Source organism: Dama dama, chromosome 22 (genome assembly GCF_033118175.1).
Source record: "Dama dama isolate Ldn47 chromosome 22, ASM3311817v1, whole genome shotgun sequence".
NCBI lineage: Eukaryota > Metazoa > Chordata > Mammalia > Artiodactyla > Cervidae > Dama > Dama dama.
In genome coordinates, this window is record NC_083702.1 from 59,662,079 (window position 1) to 59,685,163 (window position 23,085).

Here is a 23,085-nt window from a genome sequence, read left to right on the forward strand (position 1 = left end):
AAGTTTTCTTCTCGTGGCTTAGATATATTTTCATAATTCAGTAAAATTTGATGTCTAATTTACTTCTCCATTATTTTTATACATATATTTGGGCCTCCCTGGTAGCTCAGCTGGTAAAGATCCACCTGCAATTCAGGAGACCTCAGTTCAGTTTCTGGATCAGGCAGTTCCCCTGGAGAAGTGATAGGCTACCCACTCCATATTCTTGTGTATCCCTGGGGTTCAGAAAGTAAAGAATCTGCCCGCAATATGGGAGACCTGGGTGCAATCCCTGGGTTGGGAAGATCTCCTGAAGGAGGGCATGGCAACCCACTCCAGTATTCTTGCCAGGATAATCTCCATGGACAGAGGTGCCTGGTGGGCTATAGTCCATGGGGTCACAAGAGTGGGACATGACTGAGTGACAAGGCACACACACATGCACACATTTCTTAAACCAGCAGAAGTGATTTTTAAAAAGGTAAGATCCGTAAAACCGTACTCTCTAAATCTTGCTTCTTTTTGCATTTATAGACTTGGAATAAGTCGGTAATAAGAAATGAAAAATCACACCTCTGTGAAAGAGTTCATTCTTCTGGGATTAACAGATGATCCAGAACTAAATGTTTTGATTTTTCTATTTCTATTTTGCACATACATACTGAGTATAAGTGGAAACTTGACAATTATCACCCTTACTCTGGTAGACTCAAACCTCAAAACACCCATGTATTTCTTCCTTAGGAATTTCTCCTTCCTAGAAATCTCATTCACAACAGTTTGTATTCCTAGATTTCTGGTCAGCATTGTAACAAGGGATATGACCATTTCCTATAATTCTTGCTTGGCTCAAGTGTTTTTCTTCATACTCCTTGGTTCAACAGAATTTTTCCTTTTGACTGTCATGTCCTATGATCGTTATGTGGCTATCTGCAAGCCACTGCATTACACAACAATAATGAATGGCAGAATCTGCAACCAGCTTGTCATTAGTTCTTGGCTGGCTGGGTTTCTTATTATCTTCCCACCTGTGATCATGGGACTTCAATTGGATTTCTGTGATTCCAACATCATTGACCACTTCACCTGTGACTCTTCCCCCATGCTACTGATCTCCTGCACAGACACAGCCTTCCTAGAGCTCATGGCATTTTTCCTGGCAGCATTCACACTCATGGTAACCCTAACATTAGTGATTCTTTCCTATGTATTCATCCTTAAAACAATTCTGAGGATCCCCTCTCCTGAGCAAAGGAAAAAAGCATTTTCCACTTGTTCCTCACACATGGTTGTTGTTTCCATTTCTTATGGAAGTTGCATTTTCATGTATGTAAAAACTTCAGCCAAAGAAGGAGTGGCTTTAACCAAGGGTATAGCAGTGCTTAATACCTCTGTTGCTCCAATGCTAAATCCTTTTATTTACTCCTTAAGGAACCAGCAGGTAAAGCAGTCCTTTAAGAACTTGGTCAAGAAATGCTTCTCAAGTAAATTTTAATTGTAAAGAAATGCATGACCTGAACTTTAAATGGAAACTTATAACACAATTATTAATATTCTTATATCTCTGCATCCACTACCATATTCAACTTTTGCTTACTTCAGGTTTTAGTCTCCATCTATTCCATTTTGACCTCAATTGATTCACAATCTTCTTTATATTTGCATGCCCTGAAAATTTTCTGGGCATGAGTGATCTGATGTCACATAAACTGGAATGACAGTGAATAAACATTCCAAAATTTAGATTTAACAATCACTGAAGAGCTTTCCCTTTGGGCATCAGTCGAGAGCTAACTACAAGTTATCATCAAGCAATTCTAAAAAATGATTTCTACCAATACAGCAGCACAGAGTGTTAAAACAACCCTTCTGTGAGGATAAATTCTCCTCCGTCTAGTGTGTTTCCATTTACCTTTGTATCTCCTATGTTTATTACATTATGTATGCTGATCTATTATATTTGGGGCATAGACACTATAACTTCATTGTAAAGTCCATACTTTAATATTTAATATGTTTTTTGCACTAAATTTCAAAGTTACTACAAATATGGAGTTGATGTTTCTGTAAGACCCCAATACCTCAACATGAATCATCTTTAACTAACAACATGGGTGATTGATCCATAGCCCATTATTTTCTTTTAATTTGCTAATTGTTAGTCTGGAACTCATCAAATACTCCAATGGAAATATCCTGGCATGCCTTTTTCTGCCTAAAATCTGATAGCATCTCTTTGACTTTTTCAGACAATTTAAACATATGCTTTTTTTCACCCAGATAGTTCTCAAAATTTCTAATGTATTAATGATATCTTGAAATGTTTTTCAGTGTTTTTATAATTACATTCTTATATATTTATATATATGTATGTATATGTGTGTATGTGTGTATAAAGTATTTCAGAATTTTGTGAACTTTGGGGTTTGTGGACTTAAGCACATTTGCACTATTGAAACCCTGCCATAATAAATCTTCTGCATAAGTTCTTATTATACCTCTACACTAGTAAGAATAAAACTTCATATAGTATTAATCTACCCATTTATTTTCTATCTTCTTGTACAAGGAATGTATAAGCAAATGTAATAATTTCCATCAAAGCACTTTTCCTTAATATTCATTAGAACTCTCAATGTTTGAGTTTATTTTCTCACCATTAAAAAGCAGAGAACTGAAGTGACATAGCACACATGCACAACCCAATTATTTAGTTTTAATAATGTTCTATGCTTATAGATAAGAAGTTGCACTTATAGGAAGTGGAGTAAAATATTAATATATAAGGGAGCTTTGGTACTATTTTCTCAGTCTTTTAAATCTGAATTTATTGCAAAATAAATTTGATGCCTAATCCCATTTTGCAAAAGGCAAGACTCCTCCTAGCCATGATTCATTTTCAGTTCAGTTTAGTCGCTTAGTGTGTCCAACTCTTTGTGGTCCCATGGATAGCAGCACGCCAGGCCTCCTTGTCCATCACCAACTCCCGGAGTTTACTCAAACTCATGTCCATTGGGTTGGTGATATCATCAAACCATCTCATCCTCTGTTGTACCCTTCTCCTCCTGCCCTCAGTCTTTCCCAGCATCAAGGACTTTTCAAATTAGTCAGCTTTTTGCATTACGTGGCCAAAGTATTGGCGTTTCAGCTTCAGCATCAGTCCTTCCAATGAACACCCAGGACTGATCTCCTTTAGGATGGATTGGTTGGATCTCCTTGCAGTCCAAGGGACTCTCAAGAGTCTTCTCCAACACCACAGTTCAAAAGCATCAATTCCTTGGGGCTCACCCTTCTTTACAGTCCAACTCTCACTTACATACATGACCACTGGAAAAACCATAGCCTTGACTGTATAGAACTTTGTTGGCAAAATAGTGTCTCTGCATTTTAATATGCTGTCTAGGCTGATCATAGGCTTCCTTGGTGGCACAGAGGGTAAAGCATCTGCCTGAAATGCAGGAGACCCGCGTTCAATCCCTGGGTTGGGCAGATCCCCTGGAGAAGGAAAGGCAACCCATTCCAGCATTCTTGCCTGGAGAATCCCATGGATGGAGGAGCCTTGTAGGCTACAATCCATGGGGTTGCAAAGAGTCAGACACGACTGAGCAATATCACTTTCACTTTCAGGGTGGTCATAACTTTCCTTCCAAGGAGCAAGGTACTTTTAATTTCATGGCTGCAATACCACCTGCGGTGATTTTGGAGCCCCCCCGAAATAAAGTCAGGCACTGTTTCCACTGTTTCCCCATCTATTTGCCATGATGCGTTGGAACCAGATGCCATGATCTTAGTTTTCTGAATGTTGAGCTTTAAGCCAACTTTTTCACTCTCTTCTCTCACTTTCATCAAGAAGCTCTTTAGTTCTTCTTCACTTTCTGCCATAAGGGTGGTGTCATCTGCATATCTGAGGTTATTGATATTTCTCCCGGCAATCTTGATTCTAGCTTGTGCTTCTTCCAGCCCAGCATTTCTCATCGTGTACTCTGCAGAGAAGTTAAATAAGCTGGGTGACAATATACACCCTTGACATACTACTTTTCCTATTTGGAAACAGTCTGTTGTTCCATGTCCTGTTCTTACTTGTTGCTTCCTGACCTGAATACAGATTTCTCAAGAGGCAGACCAAGTGGTCTAGTATTTCCATCTCTTTCAGAATTTTCCACAGTTTATTGTGATCCACACAGTCAAAGGCTTTGGCACAGTCAATAAAGCAGAAATAGGTGTTTTTCTGGAACTCTCTTGAGTTTTCAATGATCCAGCTGATGTTGGTAATTTGATCTCTGGTTCCTCTACCTTTTCTAAAGCCAGCTTGAACACCTGGAAGTTCACGGTTCATGTATTGCTGAAGCCTGGCTTGGAGAATTTTGAGCATTAATTTACTAGCGTGTGAGAGGAGTGCAATTGTGAGATAGTTTGAGCATTCTTTGGCATTACCTTTCTTTGGGATTGGAATTAAAACTGACCATTTCCAGTCCTGTGGCCACTGCTGAGTTTTCCAAATTTCCTGGCATATTACTGGCAGCACTTTCACAAAATCATGTTTTAGAATTTGAAATAGCTTAGCTGCAATCCATCATCTCCACTAGCTTTATTCGTAGTGATGCTTCCTAAGGCCCACTTGACTTCACATTCCAGGATGTCTGGTTCTAGATGAGTGATCACACCATAGTGGTTATCTGTGTTGTGAAGATCTTTTTTGTATCGTTCTTCTGTGTATTCTTTCCACTTCTTATTATTATCTTCTGATTCTGTTAGGTCCATTTCATTTCTGTCCTTGATCAAGCCCATCTTTGCATGAAATGTTCCCTTGTATCTCTAATTTTCTTGAAGAGATCTCTAGTCATTCCCCTTCTCATGTTTTCCTCTATTTCTTTGCACTGATCACTGAGGAAGGCTTTCTTGTCTCTCCTGCTATACTTTGGAACTCTGCATTCAAATGGGTATATCTTTTCTTTTCTCCTTTGCTTTTCACTTCTCTTCTTTTCACAGCTATTTGTAAGGCCTCCTCAGACAGCCATTTTGTTTTTTGCATTTCTTTTTCTTGGGGATGGTCTTGCTCCCTGTCTCCTGTACAGTGTCATAAAGCTCCATCCATAGTTCATCAGGCACTCTGCCTATCAGATCTATTCCCCTAAATCTATTTGTCACTTCCACTGTATAATCGTAAGCGATTTGATTTGGGTCATATCTGAATGGTCTAGTGGTTTTCCCCACTTTCTTCAATTTAAGTCTGAATTTGGCAATAAGGAGTTGATGATCTGAGCCACAGTCAGCTCCCAGTCTTGTTTTTGCTGACTGTATAGAGCTTCTTCATCTTTGGCTGCAAAGAATATAATCAATTTGATTTCAGTGTTGACCATCTGGTGATGTCCATGTGTAGAGTTTTCTCTTGTGTTGTTGGGAGAGGGTGTTTGTTACAACCAGTGTGTTCTCTTGGCAAAACTCTATTAGCCTTTACCCTACTTCATTCTGTACTCCAAGCCCAACTTTGCCTGTTACTCCAGGTATTTCTTGACTTCCTACTTTTGCATTCCAGTCCCCAATAATGAAAAGGACATCTATTTTGGGTGTTAGTTCTAAAAGATCTTGTAGGTCTTCATAGAACCATTCAACTTCAGCTTCTTCAGCATTACTGGTTGGGGCATAGACTTGGATTACTGTGATATTGAATGGTTTGCCTTGGAAATGAACAGAGATCATTCTGTTGTTTTTGAGATTGCATCCAAGTACTGCATTTTGGACTCTTTTGTTGACTATGATGGCTATTTCATTTCTTCTAAGGGATTCCTGCCTACAGTAGGAAATCTAATGGTCATCTGAGTTAAATCCACCCATTTTAGTCCATTTTAGTTTGCTGATTCCTAGAATGTTGACATTCATTCTTGCCATCTGCTGTTTGACCACTTCCAGTTTGCCTTGATTCATGGACTTAACATTCCAATACTGCTCTTTACAGCATCAGATCTTGATTCTATCACCAGTCACATCCACAAGTGGGTGTTGTTTTTGCTTTTGCTCCATCCATTCATTCTTTCTGGAGTTACTTTTCCACTGATCTCCAGTAGCATAATGGGCACCTATCAACCTAGGGAGTTCATCTTTCAGTGTCCTATTTTTTTGCCTTTTCATACTGTTCATGGGATTCTCAAGGCAAGTATACTGAAGTGGTTTGCCATTCCCCTCTCCAGTGAACCACATTTTGTCCAAAACATTGATTTCACCAAAATTTATAACTGAAACACACAGCAACTTTTACCAGAGAAACAATAAATAATTGATTGTTTTATCTCCTCTGTCTCCTATCTTTATAACTTCTTAGAACTATAATTGTTGATGCTGTTTTGGATCCAATATTCTTAAAATACAGTTCTCCATATATATAAACACAGAATCATTATAGAATGATCTACAAGCATTTCCCTATGATATATATCATAAGGAAATGGCTGAAGTTAGTCTTATATTAATGTAGGTACTTCCAATAGTATTCATTGTGCTGATATTTATCAGAACCTAATTTATTCAAATAGCATATGGCATTACTATTTTTAACTATAAATGTATAAAAGGATCATATAAGTGTATTAATTCATATAAATGTATAAAATGATGCACCTACTCAATGTGGATGATGACTGAGGCCACAAAATTAAAAGATGTTTACTCCTTGGAAGAACAACTACGACAAACCTAGACAGTGTATTAAAAAGCAGAGACATCAGTTTTCCAACAAAGGTCTGTATAGTCAAAATTATAGTTTTTCCAGTAGTCATGCGTGGATGTGACAGTGGGCCATAAAGAAAGCTGAGGACCAAAGATTGTATGCTTTTGAACTGTGGTGCTGGAGAAGATTCCTGTGAATCCCTTGGACAGCAAGGATATCAAAACAGTTAATCTTAAAGGAAATCAACCATGAATATTCTTTGGAAGGACTAGTGATAAAGCTGGAGCTCCAATAATTTAGCCATCTGATGCGAAGAGCCATCCCTTTGGAAAAGACCATGATGCTGAGAAAAACTGAGGGCAGGAGGAGAAGGGGGTGACAGGGGATGAGACGCTTGAATGCCATCACTGTCTCAATGACATGAGTTTGAGTAAACTCGTTGAGGCAGCGCAGGACAGGGAAACCTGGTGTGCTTCATGGTGTGTTCATGGAGTCACAAAGAGTCAAATACAACTTAGCAACCAAACAACAGCATACATATGTACTTATATTGTATATATATTTACTTGTATATGTTTTTTCTTTACATGGATATTTAAGTATATATATATATATATATATCTCTCCACTGCCTTGATTTTTCTCTTTAAAAGAACTTGGAACTAATTTATGGAATATAGGAATATCTGATATACAATCAAATATCAAATTTTAAGTGCCAAACAATGTTAACTAGAGAAACATCAAAACAGGAAAAGCATCATCTTTGCTATGAAAATTACCTGAGAGAATTATCCTAGTGATGACACCAGATATGCAGATTGCTCTAACAAACCATCCTTTCCACATGCAAGTCTAAAACTGCCAGCATTAGCAACCTAAGCACATCTCATGGGCTTCCCAGGTGGCGAAGTGGTAAAGAATCCACCTGCCAATACAGGAGACATAAGAGACACACATTTGATTCCTAGGTCTGGACAATTCCCTGGAGAAGGAAATGGAGACCCACTCCAGTATTCTTGCTTGGGAAATCCTATAGACAGAGGAGCCTGATGTGCTACAGTTCTTGGAGTAAAAAAGAGTTGGACACTACTTAGTGACTAAAAAACAACAAATAGAAGAGCTAGAGGCAAAGGAAATTATTGCTGTCCAATTTTTTTACTGACCCCATGCTCTGTAGCCTGCCAAGCTCCTCTGTTATATGAAGTTATGAAGTATCACATTTGTAAGATACAGAAAAGGTGATGACTAGCAGCATATTTGGAGTCCTAATCCCATTATAAAAAATATTAATACAATCTTTAAACCAATTATCTAAGTTAATGCAAAGGAGATAGGCAAGATATTAAACCTAACTAAGCGGCAAAGAAGAAAGTAATAAAGAATAAAGCAGAAATTATAGAAAAACAGAAAAACAAAATAATGAGCAGAAAATGAAGGGCTGCAAGGTGAAAGAAAGTAAGTGGACTACTGAGATAATTAAATCTTTTTTGAGTGATTTAGGAAAAAAAGAGAAATCCAAGCATTGTATTGAGAAATAGAGAGCACATCGCTGCACATAAATATTGACATAAAAGTAGGATAATTATAATTTTGCCAGTAAGTTTGTAAATAATGTTGTTCTATAAAATATAACTGGTACAGAAAAAATATAAAATCTGAATACTTGTATAGTTATTACAACTCATTAAAAAATCCAGAATCTAATGGCTTCAACACATTTTTTAGCAAATATATATGAAAGAATTAATAGTTCTACACAGATTTCCAGGCATAGCTAAAAGACTATGTACAAATTTTAAAAAATGAAAACTATAATCTTGATATAAGACTTGACAATGATATTACAAGGGGCTCTCAGTGGTTAAAGAAAGTCAAGTCCACTGGAAAAAGGAGCGTGTGCCTAGTCCTCACGGGTCAGCCTCCTCCAGCACAAAGCAGGTTGAAGAAGAGTGCAAGCAGTAACTGAGTGGTCCATTAGTCCATCAGTCAGCAGTTGAGAGGGATGTGACTACAGAGGACAAGCAGGAGGCTCCTAAGGCACAGGGACTGTTCTATGTCTTAGCCTGCAGTGTGGATACCTCAATGACTATACAGTGTTTTTCACGCATGATAGATTTCATAAAAAATAAATGTTTTATTTTAAAGCTGTACAATAATACAACTCTATGGTAAGGTAAATTTGATTGGTAAATCCATATAAACAAACCATAATTTATTCCTAATATGGTTACATGTTTTTGAAAAATCTTAGAGCAAAAATATAACTTGTTATAAGATATATTTATTAAGATCGTGACCTTTACTAATTGCAAAAATACTGGCTAGATATATCACATATATATCACATACATACATTAGCAAAAAAAAAATGAATAGTAAAGGTGATAAAAATAAAATAATAAACTATGTAGGGCTAAATCTGTGTGTAGTTACATAATAGTACTTTCTCAGTATGACTCATTCTCACATGAAATTCTACATATAAAATCATAATTTTTATAAATTTAAATCAAATGCACTGTATTAACCTCTTCTATGTCCTAGACCAAAAATTTGAATTGTTCTTGACATGATAATAGCCAAATCCTGTAGTATAGTCTCCAATAAAATAAATCTTAATAATAAATAAAACTAGGTTAGATTAGATTGATCAAAAGTTTCATAGAATGTTATGGAAAATCCCAAATGAAAGTAAAATAGGTTAATTATTAAAACCTCATATTTTTAGGAAATGCAGTAGGGGATTAAATCTGTTTGTCTGTTTGTTTTTCTATTAGTAAAATGGGAACCTGTCTTCGGTGTGATGCTGTTGTTTCATCTACCCTCTCAAAAGGCAGTGTCCCTGCTGCCGCCTGTTTTTCTTATTTTGCCAAAGTTCATTAAGCAAAAGGTTCATTAGTGATGTCTGAATCTAGGTTACTGAGGATTATTTACCTTATTCATTCAGATGATCTCAGGGCACCTCCAGAAGATTGAGCAGAAGGTTATAATATCATTAATGTTGGAATAGGAAAGTCAACTCCCTGCTTAGACCCATCATAGTTCTTCCAAAGCAAGAATCATACCCCTAGACCAACAAGCCACCATTATCATAGTTCTTCCAGATCCCAAAGGAATTCCTTTTGTTCTCTTCCCTTACTTCAGGTCTCATTCCCTCATGACAGAGTCCAGAGGAAAGTGTTTCCAAGTTTAAAATAAGAGAGTCTCTAATGAGAGTCTCTATCTGATATGAAAATGGAAGATGCAGTGTTGAAGACCCCCAAAGATGACTAGAAAGAAAATGTAGGGCAAAATGGCTGTCTAAAGAGGCCTTACAAATAGCTGTAAAAAGAAGAGAAGTGAAAACAAAGGAGACAAGGAAAGATATTCCCATTTGAACGCAGAGTTCCAAAGAATAGCAAGAAGAGTTAGAAGAAAGCATTCCTTAGTTATCAATACAAAGACATAGAGGAAAACGATAGAATGTGAAAGACTTGAGATCTCTTCAAGATAGTCAGAGATACCAAAGGAACATTTCATGCAAAGATGGACTCAATAAAGGACAGAAATGGTAGAGACCTAACAAAAGCAGAAGATATTAAGAAGAGGTGGGGAGAATACACAGAAGAACTGTACAAAAAAGAGTGACAAGAGTCTCATCTTCTGAAAGAAGAGAAGATATATTCACACTTATTTAATAAAATATGAAAATGGAAAAGATGATTAAAAGCGATATTGTATTTCTAAAGAGGAAAATAGAACAAAAGCTGATTAAATTTAAAGTTTGGATAAAGGATCACCTTAGAAAATAGGAAAAATTAAAAAGCAAACTACAGGTCAAATAAGTAGGTAAATTTTGCCGTTAAGACAATCAGTGGAAAAGCTGTCTTAAAACTCAACATTTGAAAAACAAAGACCATGGCTTCTGCTCCCATCGCTTCATGGCAAATAGATGGGGAAACAATGGAAACAGTGAGCCATCACTTCATGGCAAATAGATGGGGAAATAATGGAAACAGTGAGATACTTTATTTTGGGGGGCTCAGAAATCACTGCAAATGGTGACTGCAGCCATGAAATTAAAAGATGCTTGCTCCTTGGAAGAAAAGCTATGACCAACGTAGACAACATACTAAAAAACAGAGACATTACATTTCCAACAAAGGTCCAGAGAGTCAATGCCATGGTTTTTCCAGTAGTCATGTATGCATGTGAGAACTGGACCATAAAGAATGTTGAGCACCAAAGAATTGGTGCTTTTGAACTGTGGTGTTAGAGAAGACTCTTGAGAGTCCCTTGGCCTGCAAGGAGATCAAACCAGTCAATCCTCAAGGAAATCAGTCCTGAATATTCATTGGAAGGACATGTTGAGCTGAAGCTCCAATACTTTGGCCACCTGATATGAAGAACTGACTCATTGGAAAAGACTCTGATGTTGAAACTGTGGGATAGCAAGAGAGAGAAAATTAACCAGTGAAAAGTGCTAACGAAACACACTGTGGGCCCGTTCGCAGGACAAAGGAAGTACTGAGCAATTCCAGAGATGAGCTAGCTGGTTGTGGACCTGACCATCCCCTGCCAGAGGCAGGAGGCAGGGGTTAGGAGAAAGGGGCAAACTCGGCTCCAGAGACAGCATCCCCTACCAAACTGCAAACAGGCTCCCAGTTTCTAACCAAAGACTTCCTGAGATTCTGGATGGTTGACATCCACGGGGAGGGTCGCAGCTAGAGACCAGCTCCCCAGAACCAGACACAAGGTGCACCTGACCAGCGCGAGCGGAAACTGAGGCTGGGACCACGGAGGGGATAAGGCGTACTGCACCCAGGGAGAGTGCGTTCGTCAAGCTCCTGGCTGCCTGAGCTGCTCAGGCCACGGAAGGTACAAAACGCAGGCCCAACCGAGTTCGCGCTGTTCTGAAGTACCTGAAAACTGGAACTGCACACCACGCAGGGCCCGCTCCCTATAGAGCAGCCTGGAGCCTGAGCAGTGTAGACGGGGGAAGCACACGCGCTGTGAGCGGGGGCAAACCCAGTGTGGCCGGAATACTGCGAGTGCGCCCCACACACGCCAGTGATATTTGTCTGCAGCGCCCCTCCCTCCCCACAGCACAACTGAACCTGCAAACCTGAACAAGAGACCACCTCCGCCCGCTTGTGTCAGGGAGGAAATTAGACACGGAAGAGACCTGCAAACAGAAGCCAAATAAACAAAGGGAACCGCTTCAGAAGTGACTGGTACAACAGATTAAAATACCTGTATTTAAAACCGACTACACTGAATGGGGCCTATAGATATCGAGAAGTGTAAGCTGGAACAAGGAGCTATCTGAAACTGAACCGAACCCACACTGCCTGCAACAGCTCCAGAGAAATTCCTAGATATATTTTTACTATTTTTTTTAAATTACAAATTGTTTTTTTCATTTTTTAAAACTTTTTCTCTTTTATTTTCTTTTAAAATTTCCTATTACTCCTCTATTACTCCTTAATTTTCATTTTCATATATTTTTTACTATTTTTAATTAATTTTTAAAATTTTTTTCTCTTTTTCTTTTGTTTTCTTTTAAAGTCCTCTATTACTCCTCTATTACTTCTTAATTTTCATTTTCATTTCACTATAACCTTGCAAAAAAAAAAAAAAAAAAAAGACCCAATTTTTAAAGCGAACTTCATATATATTTCTTAAATTTTTTGTTTTTGTTTTTAATATTGCATTTTTAAGAGTCTAACCTCTACTCTAGATTTTTAATCTTTGTATTTCAGTATTTGATATTAATTTTGGACATTTAAGAATCCAATATTCAGTACCCATTTTTACTCAGGAGTGTGATGATCACTCTCTCCCCCTTTTGACTCTCCTTTTTCTCCCCCAGATCACCTCTATTTCCTCCCTCCCCCTTCTCTTCTCAATCCTATTCTGTGAATCTGTGAGTGTTCTGGGCTATGGAGAACACTTAGGGAACAGAGTACTGCATAGATCTGTCTCTCTCCTCTTGCGTCCCACTTTTTCTCCTCCTGCTTGTCTCGATCTCCTTCCTCCCTCTCCTCTTCTTCATGTAACTCTGTGAACCTCTCTGGGTGTCCCTCACTGTGGAGAATCTTTTCACTATTAACCTAGAAGTTTTATTATCAGTGCTGTATAGTTGGAGAAGTCTTGAGGCTACTGGAAGAATAAGACTGAAATCCAGAGGCAGGAGATTTAAGCCCAAAACCTGAGTACACCAGAAAACTCCTGACTACAGGGAACATTAAGTAATAAGAGATCATCCAAAAGCCTCCATACCTACACTGAAGCCAACCACCACCCAAGAGCCAATAAGTTCAAGAGCAAGACATACCACACAAATTCTCCAGCAATGCAGGAACATAGCCCTGAGTGTCAACATACAGGCTGCCCAAAGTCACACCAAACACATAGACCCATCTCAAAACTCACTACTGGACACTTCATTGCACTCCAGAGAGAAGAAATCTAGTTCCACACACCAGAACACCGACGCAAGCTTCCCTAACCAGAAAGCCTTGACAAGCCAATCGTCCAACTCCACCCCCTGTGAGAAACCTCCACAGTAAAAAGGAACCACAGACCACCAGGATACAGAAGCCACTCCAAACACAGCAATCTAAACAAGATGAAAAGGCAGAGAAATGCCCAGCAGGTAAAGGAACATGAAAAATGCCCACCAAGCCAAACAAAAGAGGGTGAGATAGGGAATCTATGTGAAAAAAAAAAAATTTAGAATAATGATAATAAAAATGATCCAAAATCTTGAAAATGAAATGGAATTACAGATAAATATCTTGGAGACAAGGGTTGAGAAGATGCAAGAAATGTTTAACAAGGACATAGAAGAAATAAAAAAAGTTGATTAAAAATGAATAATGCATTAAATGAGATAAAAAAACACTCTGGAGGGAACCAAGAGTAGAATAACGTAGGCAGAAGATAGGATAAGTGAGGTAAAACATAAAATGGTGGAAATAAATGAAGCAGAGAGGAAAAGAGAAAAAAAGAATCAAAAGAAATGAGGACAACCTCAGGGACCTCTGGGACAATGTGAAACTCCCCAACATTCAAATCATAGGAGTCCCAGAAGAAGAAGACAAAAAGAAAGGCCATGAGAAAATACTCAAGGAGATTATAGCTGAAAACTTCCCTAAAATGGGGAAGGAAATAGTTACACAAGTCCAAGAAACCCAGAGAGTCCCAAACAGGATAAACCCAAGGTGAAACACCCCAAGACATGAATTAATCAAATTAACAAAGATCAAACACAAAGAACAAATATTAAAAGCAGCAAGGGAGAAACAACAAATAACACACAAAGGGATTCCCATAAAGATAACAGCTGATCTATCAATAGAAACTCTCCAGGCCAGAAGGGAATGGCAGGACATACTTAAAGTAATGAAAGAGAATAACCTACAGCCCAGATTACTGTACCCAGCAAGGATCTCATTCAGATATGAAGGAGAATTCAAAAGCTTTATAGACAAGCAAAAGCTGAGAGAATTCAGCACCACCAAACCAGCTTTTCAACAAATGCTAAAGGATCTTCTCTAGACAGGAAACACAGAAAGGTTGTATAAACACGAACCCAAAAACAACAAAGTAAATGGCAACGGGACCATACCTATCAATAATTACCTTAAATGTAAATGGATTGAATGCCCCAACCAAAAGACAAAGACTGGCTAAATGGATACAAAAGCAAGACCCCTATATATACTGTCTACAAGAGACCCACCTCAAAACAAGGGACACATACTGACTGAAGGTGAAGGGCTGGAAAAAAATATTTCAGTCAAATGGAGACCAAAAGAAAGCAGGAGTCGCAATACTCATATCAGATAAAATAGACTTTAAAATAAAGGCTGTGAAAAGAGACAAAGAAGGACACTACATAATGATCAAAGGATTAATCAAAGAAGATATAACAATTATAAATACATATGCACCCAACATAGGAGCACCGCAATATGTAAGGCAAATGCTAACGAGTATGAAAGGGGAAATTAACAATAACACAATAACAGTGGGAGACTTTAATACCCCACTCACACCTACAGATAGGTCAACTAAACAGAAAATTAACAAGGAAACACAAACTTTAAATGGCACAATGGACCAGCTAGACCTAATTGATATCTATAGGACATTTCAGCCCAAAACAATCAATTTCACCTTTTTCTCAAGTACACACGGGACCTTCTCCAGAATAGACCACATCCTGGGCCATAAATCTAGCCTTGGTAAATTCAAATAAATTGAAATTATTCCAGTCATCTTTTCTGACCACAATGCAGTAAGATTAGATCTCAATTACAGAAAAAAAAAAAAAAAAACCCTATCAAAAATTCCAACAAAACAATTAAAAAAGAAAAACTCCAACATATGAAGGATAAATAAAACGCTTCTGAATAACCAACAAATCACAGAAGAAATAAAAAATTCAAAATATACATAGAAATGAATGAAAATGAAAGCACAACAACCCAAAACCTATGGGACACTGTAAAAGTAGTGCTAAGGGGAAGGTTCATAGCATTACAGGCTTACATCAAGAAACAAGAAAAAAGTCAAATAAACAACCTAACTCTACAACTAAAGCAACTAGAGAAGGAAGAAATGAAGAACCCCAGGGTTGGTAGAAGGAAAAAAATCTTAAAAATTAGGGCAGAAATAAATGCAAAAGAAACTAAAGAGACCATAGTAAAAATCAACAAAGCTAAAAGCTGGTTTTTTGAAAAGATAAACAAAATTGAGAAACTGTTAATGAGACTTAGTAAGAAACAAAGGGAGAAGAACCAAATCAACAAAATTAGAAATGAAAATGGAGAGATCACAACAGACAACACTGAAATACAAAGGATCATAAGAGACTACTACCAGCATCTCTGTGCCAATAAAACGGACAACTTGGAAGAAATGGACAAATTCTTAGAAAAGTATAACATTCCAAAACCGAACCAGGAAGAAATAGAAAATCTTAACAGACCCATCACAAGCACAGAAATCAAAACTGTAATCAGAAATCTTCCAGCAAGCAAAAGCTCAGGACCAGATGGCTTCACAGCTGAATTCTACCAAAAATTTAGAGAAGAGCTAACACCTATCTTACAGAATTGCAGAAGAAGGTAAACTTCCAAATTCATTCTATGAGGCCACCATCACCCTAATACCAAAACCAGACAAAGATGCCACAAGAAAAGAAAACTACAGGCCAATATCACTGATGAACATAGATGCAAAAATCCTTAACAAAATTCTAGCAAACAGAATTCAACAACATATTAAAAAGATCATACATGATGACCAAGTGGGCTTTATCCCAGAAATGCAAGGATTCTTTCATATCCTCAAATCAATCAGTGTAATGCACCACATTAACAAATTGAAAGATACACACCATATGATTATCTCAGTTGATGCAGAAAAAGCCTTTGACAAAGTTCAACATCCATTTATGATAAAAACTCCCCAGAAACCAGGCATAGAAGGAAGATACCTCAACATAATAAAAGCTATATATGACAAACCCACAGCAAACATTATCCTCAATGGTGAAAAATTGAAAGCATTTCCCCTAAAATCAGTAAAAAGACAAAGGTGTCCAATCTCACCACTACAATTCAACAGAGTTTTGGAAGTTTTGACCACATCAATAAAAGCTGAAAAAGAAATAAAAAGAATCCAGATAGGAAAAGAAGAAGTGAAGCTCTCACTGCTTGCAGATGACATGATCCTCTACATAGAAAACCTTTAAGACTCTATCAGAAAATTACTAGAGCTAATCAATGAATATAGTAAAGTTGCAGGATATAAAATTAAGACAGAAATCCAGAAATACACTAACAATGAGAAAACAGAAAGAGAAATTAAGGAAACAATAACACTCACAATTGCAACAAAAAGAATAAAATACTTAGGAGTATATCTACCTAAAGAAACAAAAGACCTATACATAGAAAACTATAAAACAGTGCTGAAAGAAATCAAAGAGGACACAAATAGATGGAGAAATATACCATGTTCATGGATTGGAAGAATCAATATTGTCAAAATGGCTATACTACCCAAAGCAATCTATAGATTCAATGCAATCCCTATCAAGCTACCAATGGCATTTTTCACAGAACTAGAATAAATAATTTCACAATTCGTATGGAAATACAAAAATCCTCGAATAGCCAAGGCAATCTAGAGAAAGAAGAATGGAACTGGAGGAATCAACCTGCCTGACTTCAGGCTCTACTACAAAGCCACAGTCATCAAGACAGTATGGTACTGGCAAAAAGACAGAAATATAGATCAATGGAACAATATAGAAAGCCCAGAGATAAATCTGAATACCTACGGACACCTTATCTTTGACAAAGGAGGCAAGAATATACAATGGAAAAAAGACAACCTCTTTAACAAGTGGTGCTGGGAAAACTGGTCAACCACTTGTAAAAGAATGAAACTAGAACACTTTCTAACTCCACACACAAAAATAAACTCAAAATGGATTAAAGATCTAAATGTAAGACCAGAAACTATAAAACTCCTAGAAGAGAACATAGGCAAAACACTCTGCGACATAAATCACAGCAGGATCCTCTATGACCCACCTCCCAGAATATTGGAAATAAAAGCAAAAATAAACAAATGGGACCTAATGAAACTTAAAAGCTTTTGCACAACAAAGGAAACTATAAGCAAGGTGAAAAGAAAGCCTTCAGAATGGGAGAAAATAATAGCAAATGAAGAAACAAAGAATTAATCTCAAAAAATACACAAGCAACTCCTGCAGCTCAATTCCAGAAAAATAAATGACCCAATCAAAAAATGGACCAAAGATCTAAACAGACATTTCTCCATAGAAGACATACAGATGGCTAACAAACACATGAAAAGATGCTCAACATCACTCATTATCAGAGAAATGCAAATCAAAACCACGAGGAAGTACCATTACACGCCAGTGAGGATGGCTGCTATCCGAAAGTCTACAAACGATAAATGCTGGAGAGGGTGTGGAGGAAAGGGAACCCTCTTACACTGTTGGTGGGAATGCAAACTAGTACAACCACTATGGAGAACAGTGTGGAGATTCCTTAAAAAACTGGAAATAGGACTGCCATATGACCCAGCAATCCCACTTCTGGGCATACACACCAAGGAAACCAGATCTGAAAGAGACACGTGCACCTCAATGTTCATCGCAACACTGTTTATAATAGCCAGGACATGGAAGCAACCTAGATGCCCATCAGCAGACGAATGGATAAGAAAGCTGTGGTACATATACACTATGGAATATTACTCAGCCATTAAAAAGAATTCATTTGAATCAGTTCTAATGAGATGGATGAAACTGGAGTCCATTATACAGAAAGAAGTAAGCCAGAAAGAAAAACACCAATACAGTATACTAACACATATATATGGAATTTAGAAAGATGGTAACGGTAACCTATATGCAAGACAGAAAAAGAGACAACAGATATATAGAACAGACTTTTGGACTCTATGCGAGAAGGCGAGTGTGGGATGATCTGAGAGAACAGCATCGAAACATGTATATTATCAAGTGTGAAACAGATCGCCAGTCCAGGTTGGATGCATGAGACAAGTGCTCAGGATTGGTGCACTGGGATGTCCCAAAGGGATGGGATGGGGAGGGAGATGGGGGGGGGGGGGGCGTTCAGCATGGGGAACACATGTAAATCCATGTCTGATTCATGTCAATGTATGTCAAAAACCACTACAATATTGTAAAGTAATTAGCCTCCAACTAATAAAAATAATTGGGAAAGAATAAATCAAAGTAGTAAGAAACATAAAAAAAAAAAAAAAAAAAAAAGGAAAAGACCCTGATATTGGGAAAGATTGAAGGCAGGAAGAGAAGCAGGTGACAGAGGATGAGATGCTTGGATGGCATCACTGACTCGATGAACGTGAGTTTGAGCAAGCTCTGGGAGTTGGTTATAGACAGGGAAGCCTGTCATGCTGCAGTCCATGGGGTCGCAAAGAGTTGGACATGACTGAGCTGAACTGAACGAAACTGAAGACAATCAGAATTAACATTTTGTTCTCCTTTCCAAATAATATTTCTTCTCTAGTAAGAGAAGCAATATTAATTGTGTAACTGTGATTTAGTCATAGTTCACGAGAGAATGAGATCAGTGGCTGCGAAAATGGAGCAGGAAGCTATTTTGCAGTATGAGTAACAGCTAAATAATAACTATGAAGTTGATAATTTACTGAATATTGTTATGAATTTCTGTATAAGTCAGAGTTCTTTTTCGAGGGTGTCTGATTCCAAACTCTTGAGATTTCTACTATATTTTAAAAACTCAACTGTACTCCAACGTCCCAGATGTAATAGAAAGTCCGTTCTAGATTTGGCTCCGAATAGAGAATCAGGGCAAAAGAAACCAATCCAGTGCTAATATACCACTAATATTGTTCAGTTGAATCCTGAATAATGAGATTTTGAACTGTGTGGGTCCACTTATAGGCATATTTTTTTTTTCAATAAATATACTGGAACACTTTTGGAGATTTGCTACAATTAAAAAATTAAAAATTCACAGAGGAACCATGTACTCTAGAAATAACAAGACGTTTACGGAAAAGTTGTATGTGTCATAAGTGCAAATATATGTATATGGATGCTAGTGTATCTTTGTAAATTCGGAAGGCATTGTTGTTGTTCAACCACTAAGTCATGTCCAATTCTGGAAACATAACCTACCTACCAAATTGTTACTATTCAGTTGCTAAATTGTGTCCGACTCTTTGCAACCCCATGAACTGCAGCACACCAGGCTTTCCTGTCTTTCACTGTCTCCCAGAGTTTTCTCAAACTCATGACTGTGTAAAAAAAAAGAGATTCAAGGTTAGAAAAATCAGAATGATGATATGTAATCCCTTTGAAAAATGACTAATTGGGTCACCAGTTGCTTGCCTATGATCATATAGTGGTTAGTACTCTGACATGTGAACAATGACTGATATTTAATTTAAAGAACATTTGGCTACAGGTAAAATAGCTACAAAAATGTGCCATTGATTTCAAATGCAATAAAAGCCTTATAGGTGTTAGAAGAGCAATGGGTCACCGGAATTGAATGTCAGGTTGAAGAAGCTTAAAGCATAAACTGAGCAGGAATGAGATGAGAAGACAAGACACTAATATCTTGCCAAAGGCATTGAAAACATAATGAAAATAGGCACGGCATGGGAGAATAATTTTGATGATATTTAAAAAGCTGTCACTTCAGAGCTTCAGGAACCACAGTCAATTACCTGAAAAATAACATGAATGCACATGAGCATATTTCTTTGCAAATAATACAATCTTTCTTCACATTATAGATAAAATGAGGGTTCAGTCATGTCCAACTCTTTGCGACCCCAAGGACAGTAACCCAGCAGACTCCTCTGTCCATGGGATTCTCCAGGCAAGAATGCTCAAGTGGGTTGCCATTTCCTTCTCCAATAGATAAAATAGTAGTGCTTGAAACCAACTATGAATTAAGAATAGGAAAACAAGTAGAAAAGAATAAATGGAGAGAGGAAAGTGTTATGATCCAAGCTTCTGTTTTGTCATCATTCTTCTCTGTTTTCCAAGAGAAATACATCTTACCCTTTAAAGAATCCTTGGAAAGTAACAGTTGAAGAGAATTCATCTTCATCATCTGGATACATCCCATATCCAAAGTTTGTCTTGGATTAAAAAAAAAATTAAATACACATGAAATAGTATCATCTTTTTTCCCTACTTTTTTGTAAATTTAGTCCACATCATGAATTAACAAACATTTGTACATTTTGAGGGGCAAACACTGATCTGAGAAAAAGTTGATTTGATAATAGCATAAATCCTAAAGGAATAATTCACTCTCACATTTGTAAATTCAGAAAGACCGTCAGACCAGTGATGATACTGATTACAATGTGAAGGGCTAGCTAAATGTAGACCAATGTGAAGGCATAAATAAACGTAGACTGATGTGAAGGGATGACTAAATGTAGACTGATGTGAAGGGATAAGTAAATATAGACTGGCTTGTTTGGCTGTAACTACAAAGTGTTTTGCTACAGAATTCATATACCAACCTCTTCATAAAATCTCTTTGATTTCCACTTGTCAACTGGATAGATTTCAAAACTCAGTGGTGAAAAATCACACAGCAATAACAACTTTCATCCTCCTGGGACTGACAGATGACCCACAACTGCAAATCCTGCTTTTCATCTTTCTATTTCTCACTTGCCTGTTGAGTGTAACAGGGAACTTGATGATCATCACACTCACATTGGTAGACTCCCATCTTAAAACTCCTATGTGCTTCTTCCTCAGAAATTTTTCCTTCTTGGAAGTCTCATTTACCACTGTCTATATTCCTAGGTTTATGTACAGTATATCATACCATCTCCTACAGTGCTTGCACAAGTCAAATTTTTTTATTATTCTGTTGGGAGCAACAGAATTTGTTCTGCTGGCAGCCATGTTGCTATGACCACTATGGCCATCTGTAAACCCCTGCATTACATGATCATCATGAACAATAGAGTCTGCACCTTCTTTGTCCTCAGCTGTTGGGTTTCACATTTGATGATCATTGTTCCACCCCTAGCTTGGGCTTCCAACTGAAATTCCATGATCCCAATGCCATTGATCATATTAGATGCAATGCAGGTCCCCTCCTAAAGATCTCGTGCTCAGATACATGGGTAATAGAACAAATGATTATCCTTGTAGCTGTATTTGCCCTCATTATCACCCTAGTGTGTGTATTCCTGTCCTACACATACATCATTAGGACAATTCTGAGGTTTCCCTCAGTCCAACAAAGGAAAAAGGCCTTCTCTACCTGCTCATCCCACATGATTGTAGTTTCCATCACATGTGGAAGCTGTATCTTCATCTGTGTCAGACCCCCGCAAAGGGAGAGGTGGCCCAGTGCCCACCACTCTGTGCCCTTTGTTGAGCCCCTTCATTTGCACCCTGAGGAGTAAGCAAGCAAAGAAGCTCTCACTAACTCCATGAAGAGGAGTACATTCCTCCCAAAAGAATCCAAGTTTTCATCAGAGTAGAATGAAACTCTTCTAAATATTTAACTACAGCTTCTAATTATTTCATTGCTTTGTACCTATCATTTCATCACTTTATCCGTCTCAAAGTCATTTAATACTGTTTCCTAATCTCACCTTAATTAAACTTCTGTCAAACCAAACTCATGCATGGTGTTTTCTTTTATTGTGAAGCTATAAAATATACTTCCAAGTAATTAAACTTGTCTCCACTGCTGACCTAGTCTTGTCTTCAATGATCTAAGAGAAGTAGGAAAGTAATAATATTTAAAGCACATAAATTATTTAGAAGATACATTATGTAATAATAATACTAATTTTACTAATAGTACTCTAAAATAAAATTATAAAAATTAAGACCATAAATCTAAGACTCAAATAAAACAGAAGTCAAAAACAATAAAAATGTACTAAAAATAAATTTGTCCAAATAGATATTCCAGGCTAATTAAAATAATGAAACAACAAACAGGAATTAAATATATCAGTGGGTGTTTCACAATGATCTGGATTCTAAAAACTGGGAGAAACTTCACAATCACTGATAAGATGTATTAGCTATATAGTTTCTATTCACTTAAAAGGGATGCATCTAATTTAAAAGAAATTTAAACATAACATCACTTATTATGAGTTACAAAATTAGAATAGATGTATGAGTGATTTAGAATATTAAATTTTAAATGCTCATAGGACAACTACGTATTAACACAAGGGCAACTGAATGATTTTAAAAGCTATCAGAGGTATCCTAAACAACAGAAATAGAAAGTTACAAAAGAAAGTAAATGTTGTAATTATGATCAAGGGAACAATTGAAGATAGTATCACTAAATTTGATAACTTAGAATCTGAAGCAAGTAACAGTGTGCTTGTCAATTAAAAAAAAAAAAAAAGGAAGGAATGAAGAAAGAAAGAAGACCTTCCCTGATAATACATTCACTTTTTCATTATTTTCATTGAAAGTAAACAATTACTTCTACTGACTAAGGAACAAAAAAGACCAAAACAAAACAAAACAAACAAACAAACAAAAAAACCCACCATTTTAAAAATTTGAAAAATCATGCCTGATGTTAAATGAAAACCTCAGAAAAGATTTATTTTTAATTGTAAAGTGGGTTTTGAAATAGCCAATATTCTTTTAAATTATTTCTATTGGCATAATTCTGCCTTTACCAATCCCATAAATATGTTTCAGTTATATTAAAATGTAGACAGAAGAAGACTAAGTAAATTAACTAATATAATACAGGTAGCAAAGATTGGAGTCTGGATTTTAATTTCAAGTCATGTTTAAACTGCTACAGTACATTACCTATCAAGCAGCAATGTGGTTTTTGTGGGGCAGGGACAGGAAAAAACATTGTAAT

The 23,085-nt window shown here is 37.1% G+C and overlaps 1 protein-coding gene and 1 pseudogene across 1 annotated transcript; both read left to right on the forward strand.

Annotated features, from left to right (window-relative positions):
* The first annotated feature begins 538 nt into the window (after positions 1–538).
* Positions 539–10,094, forward strand: LOC133043171 (olfactory receptor 6C76-like). The gene is made up of 2 exons (XM_061124007.1): positions 539–1,463; positions 10,000–10,094. Exons 1-2 carry the CDS (start codon positions 539–541, stop codon positions 10,092–10,094), a joined length of 1,020 nt encoding a protein of 339 aa, XP_060979990.1.
* An 8,713-nt stretch (positions 10,095–18,807) lies between these two features.
* Positions 18,808–21,668, forward strand: LOC133043172 (olfactory receptor 6C2-like; annotated as a pseudogene).
* Positions 21,669–23,085: the final 1,417 nt, after the last annotated feature.

What these genes read in the sequence shown, in the direction of transcription:
- LOC133043171 (XM_061124007.1), top strand. Translation starts at nt 539, where the DNA reads ATGAAAAATCACACCTCTGTGAAAGAGTTCATTCTTCTGGGATTAACA. An exon ending in GGTCAAGAAATGCTTCTCAA is followed by an intron (nt 1,464 to 9,999) that starts GTAAATTTTAAT and finishes AAAACAAAGGAG; the next exon opens with ACAAGGAAAGATATTCCCAT.